Below are 27172 nucleotides of genomic sequence, written 5' to 3'. Positions count from 1 at the left end.
ATACACTGAATGATTTGTGTCAGAAAGAAGCAGGTTCGCTCACTCCCTTTGCACAACCAAAACTATAGTCTGTGCCTTTGGCTAGAATATCCAAATTGTGTGGAGGAAACAGTATTACTTTTGGAGACATAAAGACTCAGGTCAAACCCAAAATTTGACACTATCTTTTGTGACCCTAACTGAACCACTTAAACTTCCCTGGGCCTCAAAGTTCTCATCCACAGAATGGGGATAATAATACACTGCCTTATTTTATAAGTTGTTGAGATGAAGTGATGTGGATATATTTTGTTTTATCATTACACATATGTAATTTATTATTATCATTTTTTTATCATAAAAGACACTTTTCCCATTTTTGTTCTCCTGGATATTTACATCCTATATCCCTGATGGAGGACCAAGTTACCAAAATTCCACGAATGCCCTCTGGTTTATCTTTATTGTCAAATTCCAGGACAATATCCAAATGCCTTGAGACAATCCAGATGCCACAGTTAGGCCCTCATGACCAAGGTATCATTGATTTACCTTCTGTACCCAGAATCTTAGAGTTGGAAGATACTTTAGAAGCAAGATAGTCCAAACTATGCCTGAAAAAGAAATCCTTTCTATAATAGTCCTGGAAGGCAAATATATAGCATATACTCAATGAGGGAGAGAGAAGAAACATTGCCTTCTAAGAAAAAAAACATTTTGTTTTTTGATAACTCTGTTAGGAAAATTTCCCCCCTTTTCCTCTCTCATTCCCTTAAGTCAAATGTTTTTATTTTTGTAGTATAGTCCCTCAAATTTAGGCAGCTAGAGGTTGCAGTAGATAGAGTGCCCAGCCTGGAGTCAGGAAGATTCATCTTCTTGAGTCAGATCTGGCTTCAGACATTTTCTAACCATGTGACCTGGGGCATATTACTTAATCCTGTTTGCCTCAGTTTCCTCATTTGTAAAATGATTTGGAGAAGGAAATGGCAAACTTTTTCCATTATCCTTGCCAACTCCAAATGGGGTCATGAAGAATAGGATGCAATTGAACAATAACCTCAAACTTAATTTCCCTTCCTCACATGGTCTAGGAACCCAAAAAGATTAGATACTTCTGCTATATAATAACTATCCCCAGTTTCTTCGACCAGGATTCATATTGCATGATTTTGATTTGATTTCTCTATCCATGTCTTCTCTGAAATGTGGTGTCCACTACTGAACAGAAAGATCATATTAAATGGGACAATTATCTCTCTAATGATGGACTATATATGTCTTTCTTGATATTCTCCAGGATTGCTAACAGGCTTATACATATGTGAATTTTGTGGTTCTTATATAAACACGTCTATATGGATATAGTATAGATATGTGTTTATAGGTATATAGGCTATATATTAGTTTATTCTAGACAAAATACCATTTAGCTACTTTTCTCACATCTTAGATTTCTGAAATTGATATAAGTACAAGATTTTACATTTATATTAAATTTCAGATTCTTTAATTCGTCAATGCACACTGTCAAGATTTTTCTGGCTCATTGTGTTCACACTTCCTCTTGGCTTTGTATACTCTGTAAATTTGATGAGCATCCCAAATATCTTTTTATCATAGTCACTGATAAGAATGTTAAAGAACCAATAAAAAAATTCAAGGGGGTATTTTCTAGCGTTCGTCCAAGTTATCATCGATCCATTAGTAACTACTCTTTAGATACAATAATTTGATGAATTTCCAGTACATCTAACTGTACTATTATTCAACTCACATCTTTTCATCGTTTTCATAAACATAACATGATAGACTTTGTAAAATGCATTCTTGAAAAATATGGTAATTTAGTTCCAATCTACTTTAATGCACCTGTCTTAGTAACTTTTGGGAAAAAGTAAATTCTGGCAAAATTGTTATGTGTATATATATATATATATATATATATATATATGTGTGTGTGTGTGTGTGTGTGTGTGTGTGTGTGTGTGTTGTGATCATATAAGCATGAATAATACAAATGTATTATATGTGGCATTTGTATGAATGAAATTAATGCTCCTCAAACATCAAGAATGCATTCCTTGAAAACAGTTAAAGAAAATTGCCTAATAGAGTGATTGAAAATGAGAGCATAAGAGTTACTATTTTTGTACTTTAGAGATTGCTAATACTGATTATTATTTTTATCCGGGTTTTGTTGACTTTCAGTGTTTAATTTAATTCAACTAGCATTTATTAAATACCTAAAATGTCCTAAGGCCTGTGTTAGGCACTGGGACTGCAAATACAAAAAATAAAAATGATAAAAAATAATTTCTCTGGAATTCATATTCTACTTTGGAGAGATTGAGGGTGGAGTGAAGGACAAAAGTGTGATTTATTTTATTGAAATAGGAAGGGGGATGTAAGTCTGGGGTGCATTCTAGTTATGAGAAGATACCCTGGGCAAAGGTGTTGATTGGGATGGGAGATAGAATGCCATGTAGTAGAGTAATGAGTCCTCTTGGATTCACAATTCTATCAAACTTATAAAGAGCAATTAGTACTAGTCCTACACAAATTGCTATCAAAATTTGGGGTATGGGAAAGCCTCTTACTTTATTCCTTTCATAGGACAGATATAATTTTAATACAAAATAGGGAAGTGTAAATCAAAGAAGGGGGATTATAGACCAATATTATTAATGAGTACTGATTAATTTTTTCAATAAAATCCTTCAAAGAATATAGTGATTCATCCAAACAATCTTTCAATGTAATAAAATTGTATTTATACCAGATGCTAAGGTAGCATAATATTAGGAAAACAAACAACATAGTTAATGATACTAAAAACAAAAAAACATCAAAATAAAATAACAATAATATTAATAGAATTTGTAATATCTTTAAGTTTTTATAAATATTTCATCATATTATCCTCACACTAAATTTGTAGTGTGCTACCAAATAGGTGCTATTATCTCTATTTTTATAATTGAAGAAACTGAGGAAAATCAAGGTTAATTGATGTGCTTAGGGTCACATAGCTAACTAGTGTATATGGCAAGATTGGAATTCAAGTCTTCCTAATTCCAAGTCCATAATTATTTTAATAGTTGCAGAGGGGGAAAGGCTTTGGAAAAATACACTACTCATTTATGCTAAAAAATCCTAAAAAGAAGATACATAGCAACATCTTTCTTAATATAAAAAATCTCAATCTAAAATTAAAAGCAATCATCATAGATAATGAATAATACTGGAATCTCTCACATTATATACACTTATTTGAACTATTTGTACTCTGAAATATTTGGGTGAACAAGATATAAGTTCAGTTCCTTTGAAGAATCAAAGTTACTCTAGTCAGAGTTGACCAGTGTAATAGAGTGTTGTGAACAAGGAATTTATCTACCTTTGTTTTAATTTAAATCAATCAGCAAAGTTTAATGTAATTAGTCAGAAACTTGAAGTGTCCCTCATGGTGTAGTAGAAAAAGCTGATAGGGGCTTCAAGTAGGGTGGTGGTCAGGTGAATAGAGAAAAAGATGAAGGTAAAAAAGCTCATTAATAACGTTTGCAAGAACAGTTTCCATTGAGTGGTTAGGTTAGAAACCATATTGCAAGGATCTGAAAAGTGAGTAGGGGAGGCAGCGTCAAATGGCAGCCTAGAAGGAGCAGAAGTTCAGATGTCTTAATACCCTTCCTAACCAATCATAAACAGAATGTTCCCAGGGGACTAAAAAACAAATTTAACAACAAGACAGAGCCAAGGAACCCTCCTGCTGGACTTAATTCAAAAGGTTAGCCCCCAAAAAAGCCGGAATATGAGAACACTCGGGTTTAAGGGGAAAACAGAAGGAAGGTCCCAGGACACATTCCCCCCTCCTGCCCAGAGCTGATACTCCCAGACTCCAGAGGCAGCGGGAACTTCTGGGCCAGGAAAGGTACTGGTCTGGAGGGCATAAATTGCAACCAGGGCTCTGATAAGTTCAGAGCATCCAACACAGATGGTGGGGAAGGAGCTAGAGAGGTAACATAGACTTGGCAGCCTGGCCAGAGCTGTGGAGATCCTCCATATTTGCTCCAGCCTTCCAGGATGTTTTGGACCCAGAGCACACCCAGCCCAACTAAGCTGAACTTAATCCCCTCAAAAGTCTCCAGAACTCAAGGAAGCCCAGGCTCCATACCCATCCTCATTGACTGCTGGACTTTAATCCAATCAAAAGCCTCCAGAGGACAGGGAAGCTCAAACCCCAACAAACCTCCACCAGAGACTACACCAAGAGATCTCCTGTTAAAGCTCCAAGAGGGGCGATTGACAGAAGTCCCCAAACCAAAAAAGTGAGATGAGAAAGAACACAGACAAATACAGGGAGTAAAGAAGGGGTGAATTTGAGCAAACACCCGAAAAAGAAGAAAGAAACTGCAATAGTTTCTACTCAGCAAATGGAAGAGAGGGGGAGAAATCAACAAACGATAAATCAAAAATCCCAGCGAATTGGATACAGGCTGGGAAAGAACTCAAAACACAATTAAGAGAGGCTGAAGACAATTGGGAAAAGAACTTAAAAATTAATATAAGCCATCTGGAAACAGAGGCACTTGAACTAAATGAGAGAATTGTGTCCTGAAAACCAAAATCAACCAGATGGAAAATGAGACAAAGGAGATGAAAGATGAGGTAAAGAGGATAAAAGATGACCTCCAAAGAAAATCAAACCAGAAGGAAAGGGATGACCAAAAAGCCAGGGATGAAATCCAGTGTTTAAAAACCAGAATAAAACAACTGGAATTAAATGAACTCACAAGGCAGCAGGACACTATAAAACAAAACAAAAACAATGAAAAATTTGAGGAAAATATGAAGCATCTCATTCACAAAACAGATGATTTAGAAAATCATTCGAGAAGAGACAATTTAAGAATAATTGGTCTACCAGAAGACCATGACAGAAGAAAAAGCCTGGACATAATACTACAGGAAATTATTCAGGAAAACTGTCCCAATATCCTAGAAGAAGAGGGGAAAGTAAAGATAAAGAATCCACAGATCACCTCCTGTATTTAATCCTCAACTGACAACACCCAGGAATGTTATAGCCAAGCTCAAAAACTATCAGACCAAAGAAAAGATATTACAAGCTGCCAAGAAGAAGCAATTCAGATACCACAGAAACACAGTGAGAATAACGCAGAATCTGGCTGCATTCGCACTGAAGGACCAAAAGGCATAGAAAATGATATTCTGGAAAGCAAGGGAACTAGGTCTACAAACAAAAATCAAATACCCATCAAAACTGACTATATTCTTATAGGGGAAAGTATGGTCATTCAACACAATCAAAGAATTCCAAGCATTTGTAAAGAAAAGACTAGCCCTGAACAGAAAATTTTATGTCCAAGCACAGAACTCAAGAGAATCATTAAAAGGTAATTAAAAGAGGGGAAAAAGAAAAACAAAACAAAACAACAATAAAATTAATTTTTTATGAACAAACTTTTTTTAGGAGACTCAATAAGTTAAAATATGTATCCCTATAAGAAAATAGGTCATTGGTAACTCTTAAAAACTCTTGCTATCACCTGGGCAGCTAGAAGAATTACACTTTGAGGGAACAGTGACAAACTATATAAGATGAAAGGACAAGACATAAATAGGTATATAGATATATGCATGCATAAATACATATACATGTGTGTGTGTATACATACAACCAGAACTTTAAAAAAGAGGCTGAAACTAAAAGAAATTGGAAAAGAAATGAATGGGGGTAAATTGGTACATCACAAAGTAGCTCATGATGGGAGCGGGGAGAACATTGATACACTGGAAAGGTCAAGAGGTTGCTTTGAAACTGACCCAAAGAGGTAAGAACAATCCAATTCATTGGGGTACAGAATAGATTTGAGCCATATAAGGGAATGGAAGGCTAAAAGATGAACTGGTGGGGAAGGAAGCAGTACAAGGGAGGGAGAGGGTAGGGGAAATTTTTAAAAAGACTACAGGGGGAAATAAGGGGGGATTAAGAAGGGAGGGGGTAGAAAGGGAAGTAAAATAAGGGTGGGAACTAAGGGGATTGATTATAAACAAACACTGGTGTAGAAGGAAACAGTGAAAGAAGAAAAGGCCGGACCAGGAGTAGAAATCAAAATGCTGGGAAATACACAGCTAGTAATCATAACTCTGATTGTGAATGGAATGAACTCACCCCTAAAACTCAAATGAATAGCAGAGTGTATTAGAATAGAAAACCCTACCATATGCTGTCTGCAAGAAACACACAAGAAGAAGGTAGATATGCATAGGGTGAAAGTAAGAGGGTGGAGTCAAATCCATTGGGCATCAACTGAAAAAGAAGGCAGGAGTTGCAATCATGATATCCGACAAAGTCAAAGTAAAAATAAATCTAGTTAAAAGAGATAGAGAAAGTAATTACATCCTGATAAAAGGCAGTATAGACAATGAGGAAATATCTGTACTCAACATATATGCACCAAATGGCATAGCATCCAAATTTCTAAAGGAGAAACTAGAGGAGCTTATGGATGAAATAGATAGAAAAACTATACTAGTGGGAGACCTGAGCCTTCCTTTATCCGAATTAGATAAATCAAACCAAAAAATAAATAAGAAAGAGATGAGAGAGGTGAATGAAATCTTAGAAAAATTAGAGTTAGTAGACATGTGTAGAAAAATAAATAGGGACAAAAAGGAATATACCTTCTTTTCAGCAGCACATGGTACATTCACAAAAACTGACCATGTATTAGGGCATAAAAATATTGCAAGACTTCCAGTCAAGATGGCGGCTTAGAGAAAGCTAAAGTTCAGATCTCCAGAAAACCCTTCCCGACCGATCTCAAACTATAAGCTCCTAAGGCGCCGAAATTCAAGACGATCAACAGCATAGACCCTGGGAATCCTCCTCCTGGACCTGGACCTGGATCAAAAGGTACGGCCCCCCTCAAAAGCCAGAACCCGAGATTACTCAGACCTAAGGGGTAGGAGTACAGAGTCCAAGGCTCTAGGAAGCCCCAGCCCCGCCCCGCTCAGAGAGCAGGGTCGTCTAAACAACAACCCTCAGGGCCTTTTATCCAAGTCCCAGTGAAAGTCACTGCCCTCGGAGCTCCCCCCACAGAGAGCAGGGTCGAAACAACAGCAACCCTCAGGGCGGGCAAGACAGCCTCACAGGCTGGATCCTGCTATCCAAGTCTCAGTGAAAGTCCCTGCCCTCGGAGCTCCAGGAAACCGCAGCCCATTCCCCTGCAGGCCCATGAAACAGCCTCACGGCCAGCTATTCTGAAGGCAACTTCCAGAAAGCAACCTGACCCAGAGAGCCGGGGGAGAGTGTGGCCTCCTGGTCCGACCCTTCCACTCCAGTTCCAGTGAGGCATACTCAATTTAACCCAGGGAAACCTCATAGAACCGACAATCTGCCCAGGACTAAAGCCTCTGAACACCAGACAGAGATAAGAAAAACTAATCCTCCACATTCAGAGATGGCAAACTCCACAGAAGCACAGAAGCCCCAAAATACCAAGAAAAATAAGAAGAAAGGGGCGAATTTGGACACATTCTATGGAGCCAAAATACAAAATACAGTGCAGATAGAAGATGATATACAAGAAAATGCTCCAAAACCTTCCAAAGGAAATGGAAACTGTCCACAAACCTATGAAGAATTTGAATCAGAAATGACCAAAAAGATGGAAGCCTTCTGGGAGGAAAAGTTGGAAATAATGCAAAAGAAATTCACGCATCTACAAAACCGGTGTGATAAAACTGAAAAGAAAAACCATGCTTTAAAGGCCAGAATCAGGCAGCTGGAAGACAACGATCATGTAAAAGAGCAAGAATTAATAAAGCAAAGCCAAAATACCAAGAAATTAGAAGAGAACATAAAATATCTCACCGACAAGGTGACAGATCTGGAAAATAGAGGGAGAAGAGATAATTTAAGAATAATTATTCTCCCAGAAAAGCCAGAAATAAACACCAAACTGGACATGGTGATACAAGATATAATCAAAGAAAATTGCCCAGAGATTCTAGAACAAGGGGGCAATACAGCCACTGACAGAGCTCACAGAACACCTTCTACACTAAACCCCCAAAAGACAACTCCCAGGAATGTAATTGCCAAATTCCAAAGCTCTCAAACAAAAGAAAAATCCTACAGGAAGCCAGAAAAAGACAATTTAGATATAAAGGAATGCCAATCAGGGTCACACAAGACCTTGCAAGTTCTACTCTGAATGATCGTAAGGCATGGAACACGATCTTCTGAAAGGCAAGAGAGCTGGGTCTCCAACCAAGAATCAGCTACCCAGCAAAACTGATTATATACTTCCAAGGGAAAGTATGGGCATTCAACAAAATAGAAGACTTCCAACTTTTTGCAAAGAAAAGAGCAGAGCTCTGTGGAAAGTTTGATACCGAAAATCAAAGAGCAAGGAATACCTCAAAAGGTCAATATTAAGGAAAGGGGAAAATGTTATCTTCTTCTTTTACTCAAACTCTCTTCTATAAGGACTACATTTATATCAATCTATGTATACTAATATGTGGGGAAAATGTAATGTATAAATAGGGGGTAAAGAAAGACCAAATAGAATAATCGTTCTCACACAAAGATTCACATGGGAAGGGGAGGGGAAGAAAACTCCTATAAGAAGGAGAGGAAGAGAGGGGGGGCTGTTTACTTAAAGCTCAATCTCAGGGAAATCAACTCTGAGAGGGAAAAACATCCAGATCCATTGGGATCTTTAATTCTATCTTATCCAACAAGGGTAGGAAGAAGGGAAAACCAAGGGGGAGAGGGAGAGAGGGAGAAAAAAAGGGAGGAAAAGAGAGGGGGGAGGGGTGGGAACAAAAAGGGAGGGACTAAAAAGGGAAACATCAAGGGAGGGGACAAGGGGGACTGATTCAAAGTGAATCACTGGACTAAAGGGTAGAGCCGAAGAAGAAAAGGTTAGAATTAGGGAAGGCTATCAAAATGCCAGGGAGTCCACAAATGACAATCATAACCTTGAACGTGAATGGGATGAACTCACCCATAAAACGTAGACGAATAGCAGAATGGATTAGAATCCAAAACCCTACCATATGTTGTCTTCAAGAAACACACATGAGGCAGGTTGACACCCACAAGGTCAGAATTAAAGGATGGAGTAAGACCTTCTGGGCCTCAACTGATAGAAAGAAGGCAGGAGTGGTAATCATGATATCTGATAAAGCCAATGCAAAAATAGACCTGAGCAAAAGGGATAGGGAAGGTAATTATATTTTGTTAAAAGGTACTCTAGACAATGAGGAAATATCATTAATCAACATGTATGCACCAAATAATATAGCACCCTAATTTCTAATGGAGAAACTAGGAGAATTGAAGGAAGAAATAGACAATAAAACCATTCTAGTGGGAGACTTGAACGAACCACTATCAAATTTAGATAAATCAAACCAAAAAATAAACAAGAAAGAGGTAAAACAGGTGAATGAAATCTTAGAAAAATTAGAGTTAATAGACATATGGAGAAAAATAAATGGGGATAAAAAGGAATACAGCTTCTTCTCAGCACCACATGGCACATTCACAAAAATTGACCATACATTAGGTCACAGAAACATAGCACACAAATGCAGAAAAGCAGAAATAATGAATGCAGCCTTCTCAGATCACAAGGCAATAAAAATATTGATTACATGGAAATCCAAATCTAAAACCAATTGGAAATTAAACAATATGATACTCCAAAACCGTTTAGTTAAAGAAGAAATCATAGAAACAATTAATAATTTCATCGAGGAAAATGACAATGGCGAAACATCCTTTCAAACCTTTTGGGATGTAGCCAAAGCGGTAATCAGAGGTAAATTCATATCCCTGAATGCTTATATTAACAAACAAGGGAGAGCTGAGATCAATCAATTGGAAATGCAAATGAAAAAACTTGAAAGCGATCTAATTAAAACCCCCCAGCAGAAAACCAAACTAGAAATCCAAAAAATTAAGGGAGAAATTAATAAAATCGAAAGTGACAGAACTATTGATTTAATAAATAAGACAAGAAGCTGGTACTTTGAAAAAACAAACAGAATAGACAAAGTACTGGTCAATCTAATTAAAAAAGGAAGGAAGAAAAGCAAATTCAGAGCATTAAAGATGAAAAGGGGGACAGCACCTCCGATGAAGAGGAAATTAAGGCAATCATTAGAAATTACTTTGCCCAATTATATGGCAATAAATACACCAATTTAGGAGAAATGGATGAATATATACAAAAACACAAACTGCCTAAACTAACAGAAGAGGAAATAGAATTCTTAAATAATCCCCTATCAGAAAATGAAATCCAACAAGCCATCAAAGAACTTCCTAAGAAAAAATCCCCAGGGCCTGATGGATTCACCAGTGAATTCTATCAAACATTCAGAGAACAGTTAATCCCAATACTATACAAACTATTTGACATAATAAGCAAAGAGGGAGTTCTACCAAACTCCTTTTACGACACAAACATGGTACTGATTCCAAAACCAGGCAGGTCAAAAAAAGAGAAATAAAACTATAGGCCAATCTCCCTGATGAATATAGATGAAAAAATCTTAAATAGGATACTAGCAAAAAGACTCCAGCAAGTGATCAGAAGGATCAATCACCATGATCAAGTAGGATTCATACCAGGGATGCAGGGCTGGTTGAACATTAGGAAAACCATCCACATAATTGACCACATCAACAAGCAAACTAGCAAGAACCACATGAGTATCTCAATAGATGCAGAAAAAGCATTTGATAAAATATAACACCCATTCCTATTAAAAACACTAGAAAGCATAGGAATAGAAGGGTCATTCCTAAAAATAATAAACAGTATATATCTAAAACCATCAGCTAATATCATCTGCAATGGGGATAAACTAGATGCATTCCCAATAAGATCAGGAGTGAAACAAGGATGCCCATTATCACCTCTACTATTTGACATTGTACTAGAAACACAAGCAATAGCAATTAGAGAAGATAAAGGAATTGAAGGCATCAAAATAGGCAAGGAGGAGGTCAAGTTATCACTCTTTGCAGATGAAATGATGGTCTACTTAAAGAATCCTAGAGATTCAACCAAAAAGCTAATCGAAATAATCAACAACTTTAGCAAAGTTGCAGGATACAAAATAAACCCACATAAATCATCAGCTTTTCTATATATCTCCAACACAGCTCAGCAGCAAGAACTAGAAAGAGAAATCCCATTCAAAATCACCTTAGACAAAATAAAATACCTAGGAATCTACCTCCCAAGACAAACACAGGAACTATATGAACACAACTACAAAACACTTGCCACACAACTAAAACTAGACTTGAGCAAATGGAAAAACATTAACTGCTCATGGATAGGACGAGCCAATATAATAAAAATGACCATCCTACCCAAACTTATTTATCTATTTAGTGCCATACCCATTGAACTACCAAAATACTTCTTCACTGATTTAGAAAAAACCATAACAAAGTTCATTTGGAAGAACAAAAGATCAAGGATATCCAGAGAAATAATGAAAAAAAACCACATATGATGGGGGCCTTGCAGTCCCTGACCTTAAACTATATTACAAAGCAGCAGTCATCAAAACAATTTGGTACTGGCTAAGAAACAGAAAGGAAGATCAGTGGAATAGACTGGGGGAAAGCGACCTCAGCAAGACAGTATACGATAAACCCAAAGATCCCAGCTTTTGGGACAAAAATCCACATTTCGATAAAAACTGCTGGGAAAATTGGAAGACAGTGTGGTAGAGACTAGGAATAGATCAACACCTCGCACCCTACACCAAGATAAATTCAAAATGGGTGAGTGACTTAAACATAAAGAAGGAAACAATAAGTAAATTGGGTAAACACAGAATAGTATACATGTCAGACCTTTGGGAGGGGAAAGGCTTTAAAACCAAGCAAGATATAGAAAGAATAACAAAATGTAAAATAAATAATTTTGATTACATCAAACTAAAAAGCTTTTGTACAAACAAAACCAGTGTAACTAAAATCAGAAGTGAAACAACAAATTGGGAAAAAATCTTCATAGAAACCTCTGACAAAGGTTTAATTACTCATATTTATAAAGAGCTAAATCAATTGTACAAAAAATCAAGCCATTCTCCAATTGATAAATGGGCAAGGGACATGAACAGGCAGTTCTCAGATAAAGAAATCAAAACTATTAACAAGCACATGAAGAAGAGTTCTAAATCTCTTGTAATCAGAGAGATGCAAATAAAAACAACTCTGAGGTATCACCTCACACCTAGCAGGTTGGCTAACATAACAGCAAAGGAAAGTAATGAATGCTGGAGGGGATGTGGCAAAGTAGGGACATTAGTTCATTGCTGGTGGGGTTGTGAATTGATCCAACCATTCTGGAGGGCAATTTGGAACTATGGCCAAAGGGCGACAAAAGAATATCTACCCTTTGATCCAGCCATAGCACTGCTGTGTCTGTACCCCAAAGAGATAATGGACAAAAAGACTGGTACAAAAATATTCATAGCTGCGCTCTTTGTGGTGGCCAAAAACTGGAAAATGAGGGGATGCCCATCAATTGGGGAATGGCTGAACAAACTGTGGTATATGTTGGTGATGGAATACTATTGTGCTAAAAGGAATAATAAAGTGGAGGAGTTCCATGGAGACTGGAACAACCTCCAGGAAGTGATGCAGAGCGAGAGAAACAGAATCAGGAGAACATTGTATACAGAGACTAATACACTGTGGTATAATCGAACGTAATGGACTTCTCCATAAATGGTGGTGTAATGTCCCTGAACAATTTGCAGGGATCCAGGAGAAAAAAAACACCATTCACAAGCAAAGGATAAACTATGGGAGTGGAAACACCGAGGAAAAGCAACTGCCTGAATACAGAGGTTGAGGGGACATGACAGTGGAGAGACTCTAAATGAACACTCTAATGCAAATACTATCAACAAAGCAATGGGTTCAAATCAAGAAAACATCTAATGCCCAGTGGACTTATGCGTCGGCTACGGGGGGTGGGGAGGAGGAAAAGAAAATTATCTATGTCTTTAACGAATAATGCTTGGAAATGATCAAATAAAATATATTAAAAAAAAAAAACATTGCAAACAAGTACGAAAGAGCAGAAATAATAAATGCAACTTTCTCAGATCACAATGCAATGAAAATATTAATTAGTAAGGGAATATGGAGAGGTAAAAAAAATTAATTGGAAATTAAACAATACGATTCTCCAAAACCAGTTAGTTAAAGAACAAATCGTAGAAACAATTAATAACTTCATTGAAGAAAATGACAATGATGAGACATCCTTTCAAAACCTATGTGATGCAACCAAATCAGTACTCAGGGGGGAAATTTATATCCTTGAGCTTATATTAAAATATTAAGAAGGGCAGAGGTCAATGAATTGGGCATGCAAATTAAAGAATTAGAAAGCAAACAAATTAAAAATCCTCAGATGAAGACTAAATTTGAGACTGTAAAACACAAAGGAGAAATTAATGAAATTGAAAGTCAAAGAACTATTGATTTAATAAATAGGACTAGAAGCTGGTACTTTGAAAAAACAAATAAAATAGACAAAGTACTAGTCAGTCTAATTATAAAAGGAAAGAAATAAACCAAATTGACAGTATCCAAGATGAAAAAGGAGACCTCACCTCTAATGAAGAGGAAATTAAGGCAATCATTAACAACTACTATGCTCAATGATATGGCAACAAATATGACAATCTAGGTGATATGGATGAATACTTTCAAACATATAAATTTCCTAGACTAAAAGAGGAAGAAATAAATTACCTTAACAACCCAATATCAGAAAAAGAAATTGAACAAGCCATCAAAGAATTCCCTAAGAAAAAATCACCAGGTCTGGGTGGATTCACAAAGGAATTCTATCAAACATTCAAAGAACAACTAATCCCAATATTAAACAAACTATTTGACAGAATCAGCCAAGACGGAGTTCTACCGAATTCATTCTATGAGACAAAAATAGTATTCATCCCAAAGCCTGGCAGGTCAAAAACAGAGAAAGAAAACTATAGAACAATCTCCCTAATGAATATAGATGCAAAAGTCATAAATACCATACTAGCAAAAAGACTCCAGCAAGTCATCACAAGGGTCATCCACTATGACCAGGCAGGATTCATACCAGGAAAGCAAGGATGGTTCAATAGTAGGAAAACCATCCACATAATTGACCATATTAACAAGCAAACTGACAAAAATCACATGATTATCTCAATAGATGCAGACAAAGCCTTTGATAAAATATAACACCCATTCCTATTGAAAACACTAGAAAGCATAGGAATAGAAGGGCCTTTCCTAAAAATAATAAACATTATATATCTAAAACCATCAGGAAACATCATCTGCAATGGGGATAAACTTGAAGCATTCCCAATAAGATTAGGAGTCAAACAAGGATGCCCATTATCACCTCTATTATTTAATGTTGTACTAGAAACACAAGCAGTAGCAATTAGAGAAGAAAAAGAAATTGAAGGTATTAAAATTGTCAATGAGGAGACCAAGCTATCACTCTTTGAGGATGATATGATGGTTTACTTAAGGAATCCTAGAGAATCAACCAACAAGTTACTCGAAATAATCAACAAGTTTAGCAAAGTTGCAGGATACAAAATAAACCCGCATAAGTCATCAGCATTTCTATATGTCTCTAACCCATTTCAGCATCAAGAATTAGAAAGAGAAATACCATTTAAAATCACCTGAGACAATATAAAATACTTAGGACTCTATCTGCCGAGACAAACACAGGAACTATATGAGCACAACTACAAAACACTCTCCACACATTTAAAACTAGATCTAAACAACTGGAAAAATATTGATTGCTCATGGGTGGGATGAGCTAACATTATAAAAATGACAATCCTACCCAAATTAATTTACGTATTTAGTGCCATACCCATGGAATGACCTGAACATAAAGAAGGAAAATATAAGTTAACTAGGTGAACACATAATAGTATACATGTCAGACCTGTGGGAAGGGAAAGACTTTAAAACCAAGCAAGACATAGAAAGAGTCACAAATGTAAAATAATCAATGTTGATTACATCAAATTAAAAATTTTTGTACAAACAAAACCAATGTAACAAAATTAGAAGGGAAACAACAAATTGGGAAACAATCTTCCTAACTAAAACCTCTGACAAAGGTCTAATTACTCAAATTTATAAAGAGCTAAATCAATTGTTCAAAAAACCAAGCCATTCTCCAATTGATAAATGGGCAAGGGACATGAACAGGCAGTTTTCAGCCAAAGAAATCAAAACTATTAATAAGCATATGAAGAAGTTCTCTAAATCTCTGATAATCAGAGAGATGCAAATAAAAACAACTCTGAGGTATCACCTCACACCTAGCAGATTGGCTAACATGACAGCAATGGAAAGTAATGAATGCTGGAGGGGATGCGGCAAAGTCAGGACATTAATTCATTGCTGGTGGGGTTGTGAATTGATCCAACCATTCTGGAGGGCAATTTGGAACTATGACCAAAGGGCAACAAAAAATGTCTACCTTTTAATCCAGCCATAGCACTGCTGGGTTTGTACCCCAAAGAGATAATAAGGAAAAAGACTTGTACAAGAATATTCATAGCTGCACTCTTTGTGGTGGCCAAAAATTGGAAAATGAGGAGATGCCCTTCAATTGGGGAATGACTGAATAAATTGTGGTATATGTTGGTGATGGAATACTATTGTGTTCAATGGAATAATAAAGTGGAGGAATTCCATGGAGACTGGAACAACCTCCAAGAAGAGATGCAGAGCAAAAGAGCAGAACCAGGAAAACATTGTATACAGAGTCTGACACATTGTGGTACAAGTGAATGTAATCGACCTCTCCATTAGTGTCAATGCAATGTCCCTGAACAATCTGCAGGGATCTAGGGGAAAAAACACTATCCACAAGCAGAAGACAAACTGTGGGAGTAAAAACACCGAGGAAAAGCAAGTGCTTGACTACAGGGGTTGAGGGGATATGACTGAGTAGAGACTCTAAATGAACACTCTAATGCAAATACCAACAACATGGAAATTAGTTCAAATCAAGGACACATGTGATACCCATTGCAATTGCGTGCTGGCTATGGGAGAGGTGGGGGGGTGGAGGAAAAGAAAATTATCTTTCTTTCCAATGAATAATTTTTGGAAATGACCAAATAAAATTATGTTAAAAAAAACGAATGCATACCTTTTGATCCCACATTACTAGTATTAGGTCTGTATCCCAAAGAGATAAAGAATGGAAAAGGGCCATTTATAGTTGTGCTTTTTGTGGTGTCAAAAAAAAAGGAAACTAAAGGGATGTCCTTCTATCAGGGAATGGCTGAACAAATTGTCCTATATGATGGTGATGGAATACTATTGTGCTATTAGGAATCATGAAGAGGATGATTTCAGAGAGAACTGGAAAGACCTATGTGGATTGATGCAGAGTAAAATAAGCAGAACCAAGAGAACTTTATACACAATAACTAAAACATTGTAAGATGATCAAATGTAATAGACTTTATTATTAATAGCAATGCAATGATCCAGGACAATTCTAAGGCACGTATGAAAAAGAATGCTATCCACTTCTAGAGAAAGAATAGTTGGAGTAGAAATGCAGATGAAAACATGATTTATCACTTATTTATTTGCATATACACAAAAATGAATAATAGGGAAATAAGTTTTGAGTGGTAACACAATAACATGTGTATAATCCAGGGGAATTGCTTGTCAACTCCAGGAGTGGGAAGGGAAGAGGGGAGGGAGACAACATGAATCATGTAACTTTAGAAAACCTTTGTGTGAATTTGTTATTGGAATAAAATAAAGGGGAAAAAAGCTGGAAAATTAGACATTGTCTTATATACTCCTGATTTCTTAAAATTCTGCAAAACAAGAATTATGAATAAAAACAAACTAATTATAGTTGTTGACATAGGTTAAGAAACGATGATTCCTAAAGATGCAGTAGTCAATTAAAATAACAATAAAAGATGCTGACCCTAATCTCTAATATGCACTAATTTTCTATTGCATAATAAGCATAGTAATAGCACCTTCTACCCAGTTCTGTTGTGAGGATCAAATGAGATGATACTTGTAAAGTGCTTAGCACAGTACCTAGCCCATAGTAGGTATTATATAAATGTTATTATTATACCAATTGTTGTTTGTTGTGGTGCTGCTGCAGAAGCAATTTATCATCTCTTGCCCATCAGATAAAATAGAACTTCTCAACTTGACACTTCAAGCCCTTCACAACCAAACTACCTTTTATGTTTCCAGTATTATTGCACAGTATTTGGTTCCATGTACTTCAAGTTCTTTTTTTTTTTTAAGTGACCATAGTAATCTAGTGTTTATTTTTTTTAACATTGTGTTATTTGGTCATTTCTGAGCATTATTCATTGGAGACAAGGATCATTTTCTCTCCCCCTCTCCTCCCTATCCCATAGCCGACGTGTGATTCCACTGGGTATCACAAGTGTTCTTGATTTGAACCCATTTCCATCTTGTTGGTGTTTGCACCAGAGTGTTTCTTAGGAAACTAGGAAGGGAGACAACCTTTCACTCAATCAAAGAAATAGTCTAGGAGTCAGAGTTTAAGTTGAAGCTGAGCTCCAAGCCCACAATCTAAACCACAGCCTCTAGGGGGGCTCCTTGAAACTCTCCCCAGTCAGAAGGCTAGCTCCATCAGACAATCTTTTCAGACTATCTTCTCAAAGACCATTTGCTCTGAGGGAGTTTAGGCTTGTTTTTATGGTGACTTCTTGTCTCCTGCCCTCTTCACAGGGGCCAGTCACAGTTCCCAAATTTTCTAGCACTGCCTAGGGGGCAATGTCTGTGGGATTGACTTCTTACCTTCAATTTCTCATCAAAGGTTCATAGTATCTTGATTCAACAGTTTCTGAGGGTGTGGACTCTTGTGTGAACTCTTAAAAGAATTTACAAGTTTCTGACTGACTGAGTTAGAACAAAGTGTGGAGCTCTCCAGGTATCTTGTTGGATTTTCACCTAGCAAGGGTGTGAATTCACTAAGTTGGTTGTGAGCTCCTCCATCTAGTTCAATCTTGTGTTGATTCAATCAAAAGGTAGACAAAGGAGAGTTAATCCTGTCTTCCTGATCTAGTGAAGTTAAGTGACACTTAAGTTAGTGTCAACTCAGGATAGATGATAAAGAATTCTCTTTCACAGTAGTTAACACATAGTAGTAAATAATCATGCTAACCAAGTGTCCAATAAACCCAAAGATCCAAGCTTTTTGGGAAAGAACTCAGCATTTCAGTAAAACCACTTGGAAAACTGGAAAATAGTATAGCAGAAACTAGGCAATGACTAATCTCTCTTACCAGATGCCAAGATAAAGTCAACATAGATAATTAATTTAGAAATAAATAGTGATGGTATCAACAAGTCAGGGAAACACAAAATATCTCTCTTGTCAGACTCATGGTTAAAGGAAGAATTTAGGACCAAACAAGACATAGAGAACATTATGAAAAGTGAAATGGATAATTTTGATTACATTAAATTTGAAAGATTTTGTATGAACAAAACCAAATGCCACCAAGATTAGAGGAAAAAAATCAAATCAGGGGAAAAGTTTTATAGCAATTTTCTCAGATAAAGATCACATTTCTCAAATATATAGAAAATTTAATTGAGTTAATAAGAATACAAACCATTTCCCAATTGACAAATGGTCTAAGCATATGAATAGGCAGTTCTCAGATGAAGAAGTGAAAACCATTGTCATATAAAAAATGTTCCAAATCACTATTGACTGGGAAAATGTAAATGAAAACAATTATGGGATATGTAGCTGCAAAAATGTGGGTTTCAAGACTGTGAATTGCCAAAGCTGTAAAGATAATTTTTAGTGTCTTGATTTAAATTAAAAATAAGTGGTCACCATGGGGAAAATTCCCAAGTATGAAAATACCCAAGTCAACTGGGTTTTATGGAGATTTTAATTAATACTAATGAAGGAATTAAGGAAAGGGAGAGAGAGAGAATAAGAGAAAATTGTATGAAGGGCCTAGGCCAATTGGCCTAGGCCTAAGCCTTAAGAGATACTAGTCAGTCTTTAATCACTCACCACAAGATGGACCTAAAGGAAAACTCCAGTCTTTCACTGAAATCCTCAACTCCTGAACTAAGTTCAGAGCCCCAGCTCCTCCAAACTAACTCCAAACTCCAACTAAGTTCAGAGACCAGCTCCTTTTAAAGAGAAATTTCTCTTATGTCACCTCCCCTAAATTTTCACATCCACCAATCACAGTAGACGGTTTCCCCAGGACTGTCCATTCTTAGTCCACATCTTTTATTATCACCTTCTCTGATTAGATTATATCTTCTGAGTATTTCACATCTCTCTCTCTCTCTCTCTCTCTCTCTCTCTAAGAGAAACAGACAGGATCCACAGAGTTTATTCCTCACAGTTCTGGGGACAAAGGGACATCATTGAAGAACAGAGGTCTACACAGAGAAGAAGGAACGACCCAGTCCAGCAATAGAAAAGGAAGCCCCTGACCCTGGGGCACTTCGGCCAGACAAGTTTAATCACCTGTTTAAATAGTAATATGAATACACTCTGTCATGGCTCTGGGGCGACTACAAAAGGGGCAGCTAGGCCGGGTTGGGAGGAGTCGACACAGACACCAGCACTAGCACTGGCACTTTTCACCATGGTTTGTACACATCACATGATCAGCTCAGAGAACAGGACATCAAAAATAGATCTTAGGGACGATTGGATCACACACACCCAGAGCAGGTTCAGGAGGAGACAACATTGCCTCCTCTGCGGGGCCTCGGGCAGTGCTTCATTGAGGCCGAGGTGGGAGGCCCCCCAGAGCTCCGGCTCCTTTCTTCTAGAGGCCTGTTCTAGGGGTTCCCCTCTAGGGGGCCCCACCCGGGATGACCACCTGTTGCGAGGACCCCTTGGGGGAGGTCATGGCAGGAGTGTCTGTATCTGGGTATGGAAGGGGCGCATGGCCCAGGGGGTCCCCCATGTCATCTGTTGGCCGGGAAGTAGTTGGGGTCCAGGTAGCTATAGCTGGCACCCTGTGACAGGCAGTAATCTCTGTCTAAGAAAGTCCCTGCTCGGTAGACTGGCTCCAGCCGGTGGTCCTCCTTGTGGAGGTCGGTCTCGTGGAGGCAGTCGGAACAAGAGTCACAGAAGTCCAGGGACACGTCTTGGGGGCAATCCTGGCAGTGCCACCGAATGCCCTGAATGGGCTCCATGCCGCAGTTATCACACTTGAAGCCTGAGTGCTCTACAAAGCCGCTCTCAGCCTGCTGCTGGAGCTTCTGCTTCTTGAGCTTCTTGAGCTCCAGCAGCTCCTTGTACTCGGGGAACTCAGGGTGGGAGATAGGGATGCTTTCTTCCTCAGAGGCTTCCTCTGCTGCAGGGTCTGTGTGTCTGTGGAAACTGGCCCCGTTGTCGCCCTCCTCCATGTACACTGGAGGTTCGTGGGAAGTCATGAAAGTGGAAGGCTTGAAGAGATGCTTATTAAGGGGGTGCTGTCGCAGGCTTGTCGAAGACTTTTTGGAGTTCATGTACAGGTTGGGCGTCCTGCCTGGGACCGGGATGCCGGCTTTAGTCAGCTTGATGAAGTACTTCTGCACACGGCTGGCCACCTGCTTGGCCGTCCGGTTGCCCAGCTCATCGGCTATCTTTTGCCAGCGCCGAGATTCCACCTGCTCGGTAGGGTACTTCAGGAGGAGCTGCTCTAGCTTTTTCTGTTCCTCCACAGTCCAGAGCTGATTAAACGTCTCCGGTTTGGTCTTGTCGCAGAGGCGTCCCCTTATCATCTGCCGATGGCTGTTTGAACCTTCTGGACTGTCACTTAAAGGCAACACAGCATAGGAAAAGGTCTCCCCATCCCTTTTTGGACCCAAGGGACTGTTTGGTCTGGCCGGTAAACCTACTTTATCAAAAACCGACTTCACCCTCCTTGTATGGCGCTTGCGGTTCTTAAACTTCCTCTCGAAGTTTCCGAGGCTGTTAGTATATTGGTCCCATGCAATCTCTGGCAATTGGACAACTCTCTGTGGAAATGGAAGCCCTATATCAGTCTTCTTCTGGAGTTTTCCCACAAATCCAATGGGATTTTTCAGGGCTTCTCTCTGGTGTCTGCCTAAACTTTCAAGGTCTTGGACGACTTGAGTGCGCTGGACCTCGAGCATGGCGATGGTCTGTAACAGTCTCTGATAATCTTTGTTGTGTTTCAATGCCACATGGTCTGACTCAAAGTAATACACGTCAGGCTCCTCCTCGTTGTCCTCTGGCACTCTCAGGGCTGCGCTCTCTTTGGCAGGTGCCCCATAGCCGGGAGGAAGCCTGGCCTCCGAGGGGGGCGATCCCGGGTCCTGGCTCATCCCCTTGCCAGTCAGGACGGCCTCCTCAGAGTCTGTGGGAGAGCCGTTGGCATGAACACTAAGGAGGACACTCCTTTCTGTGGGGCTGTGCTGGTCCTCATCCATTTGTCCATTTTCTCTGCAAGGAGAGTTATTTTGGGTGAGACAGCCTTTGCTTGCTGCAGCCTTCCGAGGGGACGTTCTCAGGGTATAGCGGTGTCCTTGGGGTTCGGACAGAGAGCTCAGGGCAGTGGAAACACATTCAGGGAAGGAGTGGGTGCAGGGCTCTCCTGAGACAGGAGCCCTGGCTGGGTTCTCATGCGCCAGCTGCTCCGTGGAAACGCACTCTCCTACCATGTCGACCTCTTCCTCAGAGTCACTTAAAGACGGCTGGCTTTCTGGGAGGGGAAGCGGGGCTGGCTCGGCTGGAGCTCGCATCATGAAGCAGACAGTCATCGCAGTGGAGAAGAGTAGAGTCACTGTTGTCCACCAAGTTTAAAGCCTCATAGCCGGCCGCCTCTGGGGCAATGGCGGCATCCGGGCACCCTTCCCCACTGAAGTTTGCCTTTTTAATTTCCCTTTTCTCACAATCATCCAGTAAAAGGCATCGGCAAGCTCGCTTAGCCCCCTGGGCATCGGCACCACTGTCCACCACGGAGTGAGACCGCTCTGGAGACCCCTCCTTGTCAGGTTTGGGGTGGGGGTAGAGGGGACTCTTCCTCGGAGCTTCTCGGGGCCTCAAAGCGGAGACAGCGCTTGAGCCGCTTTAGGATGGGGGAAGCCGCTTGGGCTGGCCTGCCTTCTCTCACAGCCATCCAAGGCGAGCCGCTGGGCATTGTCCCTTTCAGAGGATTAGAGCCCTCTTTTCCTCGGGCTGACCAAGAGTTCTCTAGCGCCTGGCAGCCGCGGTCAGTGTTTCTCCCACCACTGTTACCCTTCAGAGTCTGCTGGAGCTCGGGTCTCTTCTTTGGCGATCTTGCAGGCACTTGACAATGGGGAGATCCTTCTTCAGAGGGAGCAATACTATGATTCCTTAAAGTTCTACCACAAAAAAATGTCTCATCCGAGCCGTTTAATCCCACTGTTGATCTTGTGATAGGAGTAGATCGAGAAGCAGCCATACTATGGCAAATCCCTAAATTACGGTCACCATGATCCATTCATTGGGAAACCTTTGGACAAATGCTTGACTTAGAATAGGATTCCTATGCTTTTGCAATTATCTGGATCCTCACTATTAATGTCCATAGTAAACTGGGACTTCAGCTCCTTTATAAGGACTTGAGAAGTTCTATTAGCACAGCTTGCTATCTCCGACTCCACAGCAGAGCCAACCAGAGAGAGCAGCCGGGGGTGGACCGAGGCCCAGGCCTAGGCCCAGGGCCAGGCCAAGAGGGAGGTCTCCACTGCCGCTCCCACCGCCACGCCACCGACCCCAGAAGCTCAGCTGTACTCTAAGGTCCCTACTCCAGCTCGCCTGCCCACCCAGTGGTGCTTCCAGGTGTGGCCCTTTAACATCTCTTTTGCTAAGCTTGCCTTTTGTAAGTTGCTTGACCTTTTAGTGATTAATTTAACCTTCATAGGTACTTAGCACCCTTTTGTATTAGATCTAAAAATAGACCTAGCTTAAGGTTCTAGCTTTACTATAAGTATGAGTTAGGGACTTTTCATTGTTCCATCAGGAGTTTACAACTTTATCTTCCCCTAAAGTATGCCTAAGTATGGGTGGAGTAATTTTAAAATTCCCAGTTCTTTCCTGATCAAGTACCTCCATTTGTTACAATAAGGGAATAGCTTAACCAACTCTTCTAAGGTAGATTCTGAGAAATTTTAAGATTCACAGATACCATCTCATGTCCATTAGATTGACTAAAATGACCCAAGGGGAAAATGAACTGGGGCACTAAGATACTTTTGGTTGGAACTGTGAGTGGATACAACCATTCTGAAAAGCAATATGGAACCATGCCCCAAACTGTCTATATCATTTGATCCAACAATACCACTACTAGGTATGAATACCAAAAAGATCAAAGAAAGGAGAAAAGGACCTACTTGTTAAAAATATTTATAACAGCTCTTTTTGTGGTGGTAAAAATTGGAAATTGAGGGGATGACCAAAAATTGAGGAATGGCTAAACAAATTGTGGTATTTGGTCATAATGAAATGCTATTGTCCCATAAGAAATGAGGAACAGGATGAGTTCAGAAAATTCTGGAAAGACATATAAATTGATACAAAATGAAATCAGCAGAACCTGGAGAACACTATATGTAGTAACAAAAATGCTATATGATCATCAGTTGTAAAGAACTAAACTGTTATTAGCAATGCAAGGATCCAAAATAATCCCAAGGGACTCATGATGAAAAATGCTAGCCAAAGAAGGAACTATTGGAATCCAATTGCATATAACAGTATTTCTTTTTTCACTTTATTTCCATCATTTTTTTTGTGTATGTGTGATATGTATCTTCTTTCATGGCATAAGGAATATGGAAATATATATTGTATGACAGCACTGGTATAACCTACATCATTCTAAATTCTGTCTCAGAAAGGCAGGAAGGAAAGAAGGAAGGGAGAGTATATGAATCACAAAATATCAGATAACAATTGTTAAGAATCAACAAGTTGTTAAAAAAATAGTGATTTGGAACACTTTTTTCATATCACTAAACATAGTTTTAATTTCTTCATTGGATACATATCCTTAGATAATGTATTAATTAGAGAATGACTTGTATTCTTATAAATTTGATTCAGTTCTTTATATATTTGAGAAATGAAGCCTTTCTCAGAAACATTTCCCATAAATTATTTTTCAAGTTTTTTGTTTCTCTTTTATACTTGATCACATTGGTTTTATTTGTGTGAAAACTTTTAAACATGGAATGTTCCAAAATCATCCATTTTACATCTTGTAGTGTTGTCTATGTGTTGTTTGATCATAATTTTTTCCCTTATTGATAAGTTTTATGGGTAAATTATACTATGTGCTATCCTAATTAATTTATGATATAACCCTTTATTCCTAAATCATGTGTCCATTTTGACTTGATCTTGGTAACTAATGTGTGATGTTGGTCTTTTAGCCTAGCTTCTGCATAGTGTTTTCTAATTTTCCCAGTAGATTTTTCTCTCTCAAATAGTTCTCTCAAAAGGTTGGATCTTTGGGTTCATCAAACTTTAGGTTACTGTGATCATTTACTGCTGTGTGTTGAGTACCTAATCTATTCCATTGTGTGGAAGTGAGAAATTGAGAAAGATTTGTAGCAGGAGCTTGGAGTAGCTGAGACTGATGACCTGTCACTCAAAGGAGAGCATTCTGGTTTGGAACTTGACTGGGCAAGCCAGTTGGAGGAAGGAGCAGACCAAGGGAAGTCTGGACCCTTTGGCTTGGAAAGCCAGAAGAGGTCTGATGTCTCTTGGCTTTTGGAGACTGAAGCCTGAAGTTTGCCTTTGGCTTTGAAGACAGAAGAAAGAAGGACAAAGTCCAGCTCTCTGATTTGCTCTGTTGTGATAGTGACTGAAACTTCCAGACCTATCAGACCATTTCTCCAAATTGAACCATATTCTACCGTCCTTCAATCTAAGACTCATCCTAGTATTAGGGAAACCCCCAAACCCTCTCCCCTTTCATTTTCTTATCATTCCCTGTCTTCCCCCAATAAATCCCTTACTTAAGATAGAGAAGAGAAAGAGCATTTCATTTGAGACCTCATAAACTCACCCTGAGTAGATTTAAAAGACCAACAGAAGAAGGAAGGTGAAGGGAGGGTGATGGGAGGAAGAGAGGACTAGGGAGGAAGGGAGAAAGGAAGAAGATTAACAGCCTGATCTTTAGTTATCAATTACCATTCAAAATAGTCCCTTATTACTATTGGTCTATTACTTTATTTCTTAGCAAGTCTGATTGTTTTAATGGTTACCACAATATATAGTTTGAAATCTGGTATGGCTGGCCTTCTTTACTTTGTATATTTTCCATTAATTTCCTTGGTGTTCTTTACTATTTGCTCTTCTAGATATATTTTATTAATTTTTCTAAAGCTATGAAATAATTATTTAGTAGTTTGATTGTTATGGCAATGAATAGATAAATTAATTTAGGTAGAATTATCATTTTTTATTTTATTGGCTCAGCCTACCCATTAACAATTAAACCCTTTCCAATAACTTAGGTCTGACTTCATGTGAAAAGTATTTTGTAATTATGTTCACTTAGTTGCTGAGTTTCTCTTGTTAAATAGATCCACAGATATTTTACATCAATTATAGTTTTTTTAGTTTAATTTCTCCCAAATTACATGTAAAAACCATTTCCAACATTTTTCAAAGAATTTTGAGTCTCAAATTCTCTCCCCCTTCCCCCAACTTTCACCCTCCTTCAGGTGTTAAGCAATCTTATATCGATTTTACATGTACAATCATGTAAAGCATTTTCCCATATTAATCCTTTTGTGGAAGTAAACTCTAGTAGAAAAAATTGGGAAAGAAAACATTGCTTTAGTCTGGATTCAAACTCAATTCCTTTTATCTGCAAGTAGATTACATTTTTATCATGAGTCCTTTGGGAGAGTTTTGGAAAATAGTATTTCTGAGAATAGCTGTTATCCCAGTTGTTCATTGTAAAGTATTTCTGTCACTGCACAATGTTCTTCTGTTTCTGCTTATTTCACTCTTTTCAGTTCATATGTCTTTCAAGATTTTTCTGAGTTCCTCCTCCTTCTCATTTTTTACTATATAATAGCATTCCATTACAATTGTTAAAATATAACTCAATCAGCCTTTCCCTAATTGATGGCTATCCTCTCATTTTCCAAATGTTTCCCCCTTAAAAAGAACTGCTTTAAATATTTTTGTACATATAGATTCTCCCCTCCCCCTGACTTTTTTTTTTATCTCTTTGGGATACAAACTTAGTAATGGTACTGCTAGATAAAAGAGTATGCATTATTTCATAACTTTTGGGGCATAGATCCAAATTGCTTTCCTGAATTATTGAATTAGCTCACAACTCCCACAAAAATGCATTCATGTCCAAGTTTTCCACTTTCACCTTCAAATTTTGTCATTTTCCTTTTTGGTCATAATAGTCAATCTGATAAGTGTGGAGTGGTACCTCAGAGTTGTTTTCATTTATATTTCACTGAATAATAGTTATTTAGACCATTTTTTGGCATGCCTATAGAGAGCTTTAATTACTTTGTCTGAGAACTATCTGTTCATATCCTTTTACCATTTATCAATTGGGTAATAACTTGTGCTATTCTATATTCAACTCATTTCTCTGTGTTTGAGAAATGAAGTCTGTATTAGAGAGATCTGTAAAATATTTTTTCACCATTATGATTACCCTGTATTACTTTCTATCCTATTTGCCCCTGTTTAGTTTTGACTTCTACCCCCACCCCCAAATTTTCCCTCCTTTGCATATGTCCCATCCCACTTCTCTTATTCCTTCCCTCCTACTTTCCTGTATGGTAAGATAGCTTTCTATACCCAACTGGTTTTGTATGTTCTTCCCTCACTGAGTCAATTATGTTGATAATAAGGTTCACATGCTCTTCTCCCCACCTCCCCCATCTTCCTCTCCACTGTAAACACTTTTTCATAGTTATTTCATGTGTAGTAATTTACTCCATTTCATTTCCCTCTTCTCCCTCCTCTCAATTCATTCCTCTTCCTCATATCTCAATTTTTTAAATATTTTATATCATGTTATCACATTCAACTTATACCCTCTCTCTCTTTAA

The 27172-nt window shown here is 38.5% G+C and overlaps 1 protein-coding gene across 1 annotated transcript; it reads right to left on the bottom strand.

Annotated features, from left to right (window-relative positions):
• Positions 1 to 19543: 19543 nt before the first annotated feature.
• LOC100030360 (ZZ-type zinc finger-containing protein 3-like) lies at positions 19544 to 22533 on the bottom strand. The gene is given in 5 exon segments (XM_056814636.1): positions 19544 to 21828; positions 21863 to 22115; positions 22117 to 22197; positions 22199 to 22290; positions 22293 to 22533. Coding segments are annotated over 5 exon segments (2430 nt in total). The 3' UTR covers positions 19544 to 20065.
• Positions 22534 to 27172: the final 4639 nt, after the last annotated feature.

This window comes from Monodelphis domestica, chromosome 2, assembly GCF_027887165.1.
Source record: "Monodelphis domestica isolate mMonDom1 chromosome 2, mMonDom1.pri, whole genome shotgun sequence".
NCBI lineage: Eukaryota > Metazoa > Chordata > Mammalia > Didelphimorphia > Didelphidae > Monodelphis > Monodelphis domestica.
Note: the sequence above shows the minus strand (reverse complement) of the source record. Positions and strands in the feature narration are given on the sequence as shown.